At 31.8% G+C, this 9,125-nt stretch overlaps 1 protein-coding gene across 1 annotated transcript; it reads right to left on the bottom strand.

Annotated features, from left to right (window-relative positions):
• Window positions 1-2,912: 2,912 nt before the first annotated feature.
• Window positions 2,913-7,515, bottom strand: LOC126888609 (endoplasmic reticulum junction formation protein lunapark-like). The gene is made up of 2 exons (XM_050656965.1): window positions 7,298-7,515; window positions 2,913-3,474 (listed from the first exon to the last, which is right to left on the bottom strand). The coding sequence occupies exons 1-2, from the start codon at window positions 7,513-7,515 to the stop codon at window positions 2,913-2,915; spliced, it is 780 nt and encodes a 259-aa protein (XP_050512922.1).
• Window positions 7,516-9,125: the final 1,610 nt, after the last annotated feature.

The following is a 9,125-nucleotide window of genomic DNA, read 5'->3' as shown; positions in this document are numbered from 1 at the left end:
TCCAAAAGGGACAAGTTACAACATTTAAGAGGCACCAGTAGCGATCAACAGGTAGCAACAAACGCGGTCCAAGATTGCGGCTGTAATTTTGAATATTTTGTCGAGATATTTGGCACACATATTCGTAATATAATAAAGAATGGCGGTACAGAGCAAAATTTGAGAAATACGTTAGTATGTGCAAATCACTCTATAACTAAATAAAACATTGCAAAAAGGAGCCTATACCGCCATTAAGAAGAACAAAAAAATAAACTTTATTCAAATAAACTTTTTTATCCCATGCCTAGATTTTGTGTCATATTGGACATAGTAAAATCTTTCATCTCTAACAAGAAATCGAATATATCATAACTAAATAACTGATTAGTCAACATAGAGAAAGTGTCACTGTCATTTTGACAAACCTGCGTCAGATTTCTGTGCTGTTATCTGCATAGGGATTACGAACACTCTACGGCGCTACGGTAAAACATGGCGGAAAAGATTCGTATCGAGTGTTAGTAATTCCTAGGTAGATAACAGAACAGAAATCTGACGTAGGTTTGTCAAAATGACAGCGACACTTTCTCTATGTTGACTAATCAGTTATTTAGTTATAATATGTTCGATTTCTTGTTAGAGATAAAAAATTTTACTAGGTCAATATGACACAAAATCTAGGCATGGGATAAAAAAGTTTATTTGAAGAAAGTTTATTTTTTTGTTTTTCTCAATGGCGGTACAGGCTCCTTTTTGTAATATTTTATTTAGTTATAGAGTAATTTCCACATACTAAGATATGTCTCAAATTCGGCTCTGTACCGCCATTCTTTACTATACAGGTTGATTTATTAGTAGAGTAAAGCTCAATAGCTCCGCTATAGTAATAGATAGCAATAAAAGTTAGTAACAAAAATTTTAGCCACCTTTGAGCTTCACATTACAAAATTAGTTAGAATGTTACAGGGTGTTCGATAACACAGTGGCAGACCAAACTTATGTTTATTTAAATGGAACACCCTATATTTTATTTTAAATTCAAAATCCTGTTAACTTCTCCATCACAAAAATATAAAGGTTTGTTATATTATACAGGGTATTTACAAAGTTATAACCAATTTTATATTAAAATCGTAACAAGTTCAACTCCCTGTATAAATAAAAATAAGCAAAACAACAATGGTTTATTAATGCCATATTTTTTAAAGTATTGTCAAAATTTTCAAAAATGGTCGATATTGCTAATTTTCTTTATATCAAATACAGGGTGAGTCAAAACGCAAGTTCATTATTTTCTCAGTAATTTTAAATGGAACACCCTGTATTTTATATCACTATTGAAAAGTACCATTACCGTACTTTAATTTTTAGATAACATTCCCTATGTCTAAATTTATTAGTTTTCGAGATATTTTCATTTTTCAATGGACCAGTAGCGTGGCCACCCAAATCACCAGAATTTAATAAACTGCACTGATTTTTTTGAGGTTGCGTTAATTATGAAGTTTATAAAATACCTCCAACAACAAGGGATGAGATGAAAAATAGAATACAAAGTGTATTTCGATGTGTTAATTTACAAATGCTTCGTAGAGCAAGTAGCTCAACCAATGATCGTTTTTAGGCGTGCATAAATGTGTTAGGAGGTAATTCTGAACACCTTATGTAATTAAATATTAAAAATATTTTATTAAAAGTAGCTTCTAATTTTTTCAAACATGTTTTTTTGCAAAATGTTATACTGATAAATTATGTTTCGTTCTTTATTTGTTACATTGTTACATTTACATACAAAAGTAGTGTTTAATTGTCTTCACAAAATATTTTATTTTGTTTTTGTGTTTTTTTGTAAAATTTATTAATAATTTTCTTTGTTTATTTGTTGCATTTACATAAAAAGATAGTTTTTCATTGTTTCAAAAATGTTGCATGTAGTGGTTGTGTTTTTGTTTGTAAAATGTATTACTAATAAATTATTTTTATTTCTTTATTTGCTACAGTGTTACATTGATTACCGGATTGATAATCGGTAACCTTCAATTGTTAATTCAGTCATGGCTTACTTAAAATTTAGATAAATTTAAACACCTAAAATAATTTGCTCTGAAAAATGAAAATATCTCGAAAACTAATAGATTTGGGCATAGGGAACGTTATATAAAAATTAAAGTACGTTAATGTTACTTTTCAATAATGATATAAAATACAGGGTGTTCCATTTAACATTACTGAGAAAATAATGTACTTGCGTTTTGACTCACCCTGTATTTGATATAAAGAAAATTAGCAATATCAAGCATTCTTTAAAACTTTGACAATAAATAAAAAAATATGGCATTAATAAACCATTGCTGTTGTACTTATTTTTATTTATACAGGGAGTTGAACTTGTTACGATTTTCATACAAAATTGGTTATAACTTTGTAAATACCCTGTATAACATAACAAACCTTTATATTTTTGTGATGGAGAAGTTAAAAATATTTCGAATATTAAATAAAATATAGGGTGTTCCATTAAAAAAAAAAACATAAGTTAGGTCTGCCACTGTGTTATCGAACACCGTGTAATATTCTAACTAATTTTGTAATGTGAAGCTCAAAGGTGGCTAAAATTTTTGTTATTAACTTTTATTGCTATCTATTCCTATAGCGGAGCTATTCAGCTTTACCCTACTAATCAATCACCCTGTATGTATTACGAATATGTGTGCCAAATATCTCGACAAAATATTCAAAATTACAACTGCAATCTTGGACCGCGTTTGTTGCTACCTGTTGATCGCTACTGGTGCCTCTTAATAAAAATCCTTGTTTTTATGTAGATAAAATATTGATGAACCAAAAACTCCTATTTAGCAACAATATCACGAATACCTTCATCAAATTCTCTACTCTTCCTAAAATTTAAAAGAATGTCAGTCTTTTCTCTATGATTCGTCGTTGATAAATTCTGTGGCAGACTTGTCCCGATCGATTTCCATGGGAGTCTCCTCGAATACAGCCTTTTCAGGAGTGGCATTTGTACTTTCGACCGATTCCTGGGGTATCCCTGAATCTTCTGGTGATTTATCGGTAGGTTCGCTTTCTCGAGATTCTAAGTCAGACAATTTGTCAAAATCAGAATATTTTTCGAGTTCAGGGGAAGAATTTGAATTCCTTTCGCTCGCAGATTCTTTCGGTAATTCGACTGCGGCAACAGTTTGAATCGGTACTGGAACTTCTGTTTCTGAGGACGATCGTCTAGATTTCACAGATTCTATTGGCTGTGGAGTTGTCTCCGGATCAGAATCTGGAGAATCTCTATCGGAATCAGAAGAATTGTCTACTGACTCGATTTTTGAAGTGCTTCCGAATCTCGGCCCCGTTGGTTTCATTTTTCTGGCTGGATTGAAATGTGCGCAGTAGTAACATCTAAATGAGATATATTCGAATTCTTCTTTCACCGCCATACCATTGTGGCAAAAACATTTTTTGCAAATAAGGGCGTACCTAAAAAAATAATTACAATAAAAAAATATCTAAAGGTAACAAATTGGGGATAATCATTCAACATAAAAGAAGTTTTAAAAATATATCTTTTTTTCTCAATGGGATTCCATTTGGAACTGAAAATTTATCAAAAAATTGTGAACGGCCGTAGCTCAAGGGCATGATCACTGGCCTCATACGCCAGAGCACGCGGGTTCGAGCCCTGCCAACGACAATCAATTTTTCATTTCTAAAAATGATACGAGCCCTTTCACCGTGCCTCGGAGAGCACGTTAAGCCGTCGGTCCCCCTGGGCTAGTGTACATCGACACTAGTTACTTGAAACAGGGTTAAATATGTAAATGGCGCCGGAACAATCCGAAAGGATCTCCCCGGCAAAAATGCCATACGATATTATTATTATTATTATATCAAAAAATTGACAAACATTTCAATCAAAATTGAAAATTAATTATAATTAACAATTATAATTAAATATTAATTACGACAACTTACATTTTGTTATTCTTTATAATTTGTTTTGTTAATTAACAACATTAATAGTGATTAATAATGTAAAAAAAAATGCAAAAACTAAACCTTGCCTCATTAAAAATGCATAACAAAGTAAAAGTGCATATTATAGAAGGTATTTCTCAATAATACTAAAAATACTTATTTGAGCAACATGCATAATATCTTTGCATGTCTATGGCCGGTTTCACCAACGACGAATAGTAGCTTATTCGATGAATAAAGTTATTCGACCGATAAAACTGGCACATCTACATTTCACCAACATCAAATAAGACTTATTTTATTTATTTGTGAAATAAATATTTACTCTTCGAATAAATTGACAACTCAATCTCACTTTATATATCCATAACAAAGAAAATTCGTCAGTTTAACTTTAAATTACCAAAATTGTATTGAAACACAATAAAAATATTATAATCAACTAATCAATTTTATTCGACGAATACCTATTCACTGATTTATTTGTCATGCAAAATAGGTTCTAGGTATTTAATACAAAATACCTAGAACGCCAAAACAAGAGACAATAATTGCTACTTTCTACTTTAAAAAAGTATGAAAATAATGTGTAAATAATATACTAAAAGTAATATTCACACCTTCGTCTCTCCTACCATTCGTAGACCGGTTTCTGCATTTCTGCGTTATCAGTACGACTTTATAGGAAAGACGAAGACTGAGAATATCCCTTTCGTATATCGGAGGCCGCTATGCAACCAAACAGTCATTCACAGACTGGTGCAATCTGGATTGTTTAGAAGCAATCTACCTACTTGTTTTGGTAAAGAAACCTATCTGTCCCTCTACTTTGAGGGCACTAGATGGCGCCTGGTATTTAATACAAAATACCTAGAACGCCAAAGCAAGAGGCAATAATTGCTACTTTCTACTTTAAAAAAGTATGAAAATAATGTGTAAATAATATACGAAAAATAATATTCACACCTTCGCCTCTCCTACATTCGTAGACCGGTTTCTGCATTTCTGCGTCATCAGTACGACTTTATAGGAAAGACGAAGACTGAGAATATCCTTTTCGTATATCGCAGGCCGCTATGCAACCAAACAGTCATTCACAGACTGGTGCAATCTGGATTGTTTAGAAGCAATCTAGTCCAGGGCGCATCTGTTTTGAGGTGGACGTTGAGAGGTGACTCATATTTTTTTGCAGAAATTGCTTGAAATTAACTTATATAATAATAATTGAGTTATCCTCCCACTCAAAAAGGTCCGGAACATTGTTTAAATAATCAAAATGTCAAAAAATGAAGGAAAAATTCGATTTTTTTCTTCGTTTTTTGATTATAACTTTAAATGAATTCACTTCAGAGAAAAGTTGCACAAACATAAAAGTTGCATAATTAAATTTCCTACAATATAGGATTGGTTAAAAATTTTAAAAATTGCCACCCTTGTGACAAAATAGCAATAATTGCGAAAAAACTATAAAAAACAAGTATTTGCATTTTACGTTTTTCAACCATTTATGCTATACTTAGGACCTTCATATTTTACCCAGAAAAACTTTATGATATAATGAAACAATACTGTAAATTTTGTTAAGACGGGTTTAACAGATTTTGCAAAATAAATTTTGCAATCCAGCTTTCGCAAAAAAAATTCATTTTTTCAAAATGTTTCAGGACTGAAAATAAAGCAGACAGCAAGTTGTATTTTTTTATATATAGAAGGATACCGTACCTTTCATTTTCAATTTGCAAAATTAAAATCGGTTAACTACCACGGCATCAGGAATTTCTTTTAATAAACATTAATTTTTGGTGCTACGCGCAGGACAGCGGTGTTCGATTCACACAAGTTGATTTCCACCAAAATGTCTTCCAATCTTTATCTAATATATTATTTTCTTACTCTTTATTTTGTTGTATTTTAATATTTTAATTCCACAAAAATTAAACTAACTTGATTATTGTTTATGAAATATTGTTTAAAAATTGCATATGTTTAAAAATAATAAACTTTTATTCTCTAAGTTAAAATATACGAACAAAGAAAGTTTTTGCTAAAAAAGTGTTATTTCAAAGGACAGAGTATGTGTCTTTATTTTGCAATAAATAAATTTATTTGTATCGAAATGTACTAAAAATTAAAATTTATCAATCATTATCAAAGGTCATTGGAATGTCCAATCAGAGCAAATGTATCCGCTGTCCCGCGAGTAGCACCAAAAATGAATGTTTATTTAAAAAAATTCCTGACGCCGTAGTAGTTAACCCATTTTAAATTTGCAAATTGCAAATGAAAGACACAGTAAAAATTCAACTTGCTGTCGGCTTTATTTTCAGTCCTGCAACATTTATTTTGCAAAATCTATTAATCCGATCCTAATGAAATTTATAGTATTGTTTTACTATATCATATAGTTTTTCTGGATGAAATACGAAGGTCCTAATAAATGGTTGAAAAACGTAAAATTCGAATACTTGTTTTTTATGGTTTTTTAGCAATTATTGCAAATTTGCAATCAGAGTGACAATTTTTAAAATTTGTAACTAATCCTATATTGTAGGGAATTTAATTACGCAACTTTTATGTCAGTGCAACTTTTCTCGGAAATGAATACCTTTAAAGTTATAATCAAAAAAACGAAGAAAAAATCGAATTTTTCCTTCATTTTTTGACATTTTGATTATTTAAACAATGTTCCGGGCTTTTTTTAATGGGAGGATAATGCGAATATTATTATATGAGTTATTTTCAAACAATTTCTGCAAAAAATATGAGTCACTTCTCAACATCCAAATGTACTAATATTTTTGGTAAAATTGTTTTGGTAAAGAAACCTATCTGTCCCTCTACTTTGAGAGCACTAGATGGCGCCTGGTATTTAATACAAAATACCTAGAACGCCAAAGCAAGAGGCAATAATTGCTACTTTCTAATTTAAAAAAGTATGAAAATAATGTGTAAATAATATACGAAAAGTAATATTCACACCTTCGTGTCTCCTACCATCCGTAGACCGGTTTCTGCATTTCTGCGTCATCAGTACTACTTTATAGGAAAGACGAAGACTGAGAATATCCCTTTCGTATATCGGAGGCCGCTATGAAACCAAACAGTCATTCACAGACTGGTGCAATCTGGTCCAGTCTGTGAATGACTGTTAACCAAAATTATAGGAAGAAAGAATAACGGGATAGTGAATTACCAAGGTTGTTTTTATACATAAAGCCCAGTGCAAATAAGAAAGTCCACCGATGACAAAACTGTTAGAAAATTTGAAAAATGATCTGTTGTAAATATATGTTATCAACTTATTCTTATATATTATTGGTCTCACCTATTTGACGGGCCATCACCAACCAAATAATCCACCATCTTATCTAGTACCGACCGATTTGCTGGTAATACGCCCATTGGTGAAGGCAGAGGTGTGCCAGTAGCTAAAGGTCCAGCCCTCGGAGTCGCCATCCTTAATCCAGGAGTAGGTACAAGAGTATTACTCCTTGAAGGTCCCAATAAAGGCGCCTGCTGTGGAAGAGGTCTATTTTGAAACATGGCCGTTGACCCAGCAAAAAATTTTTCAATATACCCTGGTGTTTTCGGCGTGCCAAACGACAGTCGTGTTTTCAAAGTTTGATTTGCTCCTATATTTCTTTGACGAAGTCCTAAAACAGATATGGATTATATAAGTGGAAAAGTGAAAGAAAGTGTTTGTTTAGTGAACATATTTCAATAGCTGTTGTAACCGTTGTGTACCACTGGTAAACCCGATTTGGGGTCGTGAATTCACCAAGTTGCCATTACACGTGTGACGTAATTGATAAGTTGCCTACAACACGACATAGTCCAGAAAGCCACTGCGCATCCGCTAGGAAAAATATAGGAAAAATATATATAAAAAGGACCCCCTTTAACAAATTTGCATGTTGCCAGGACCAAAAGTGGGTCAAAAATTTTTTAAACGTTTTCTTTTTGTTTTTTTTTCCTAAAATTATTTTTTTTGCATGGAACAAAGTTTTTTTAGGTTTTTTGGATCATTCCAAACAGAAAAGGTCTTTAGTGACTTTTCTCTAAAGTTGATAGTATTTGACATATAAGCGATTAAAAATTGAAAAATTGCGAAATCGGCCATTTTTAGCCTTCAAAAACTATGTGAAAAACTTAAAATTTGAATGTTGCCAAAGTAGGTGATATTCTTTAAACATCGATTGATGAAATCCTGAAGAGTGTTTTGCAACACAGTATTCAAAACTCCTTTGTTTTTTAATTTCTAATCACGCATGCGCGACACTATTTTCCACCGTTGCATGTGTATACAGTATGGTGCAAATGAAAGGAATAAATTCGTTATTTTGTAAACCGTAGACTTTAAGAAAAAAACCCGAAACAGGTCGATTTTTATTTTTAATTTATGATATTGTGGCATATATGGTATACTAGTGACGTCATCCGTCTGGGCGTGATGACGTAATCGATTATTTTTTTTAAATGAGAACTGGGGTCGTGTGTTAGCTCATTTGGAAGGTTCTTCAAGTCTCTATTCAGTAATGTAAACATTAACATAATGATTTATACAGGGTGTCCAAAAATTTTTTATTAAATTAAATTATTTGACAAAAAAGAAGTAGAAGGACACCCTGTATAAATAATTATATAAATGTTTATATTACTGAATAGAGCATTGAAGAACCTTTCAAATGAGCTAGCACACGACCCCTATTCTTATTTAAAAAAATCATCGATTACGTCATCACGCCCAGATGGATGACGTCACTAGTATATCATATGTGCCACAATATCATAACTTAAAAATAAAAATCGACCTGTTTCGGGATTTTTCCTTAAAGTCGCCGGTTTACGAAATAACGAATTTATTCCTTTCATTTGCACCATACTGTCGGTGGAAAATAGTGTCGCGCACGCTTGATTAGCACCTAAAAAACAAAGAAGTTTTGAATATTGTATTGCAAAAAACTCTTCGGGATTTCAGCAATCGATGTTTAAAGAATATCTACTTACCTTGGCAACATTTAAATTTTCAGTTTTTCACATAGTTTTTGAGGGTTAAAAATGGCCAATTTCGCAATTTTTCAATTTTTAATCGCTTATATGTCAAAAACTATCAACTTTAGAGAAATGTCACTAAAGACCTTTTCTGTTTGGAA

Source organism: Diabrotica virgifera, chromosome 7 (assembly GCF_917563875.1).
Source record: "Diabrotica virgifera virgifera chromosome 7, PGI_DIABVI_V3a".
NCBI lineage: Eukaryota > Metazoa > Arthropoda > Insecta > Coleoptera > Chrysomelidae > Diabrotica > Diabrotica virgifera.
The sequence above is the reverse complement of the archived record's forward strand: the minus strand, read 5'-3'. Positions and strand labels throughout refer to the sequence as shown.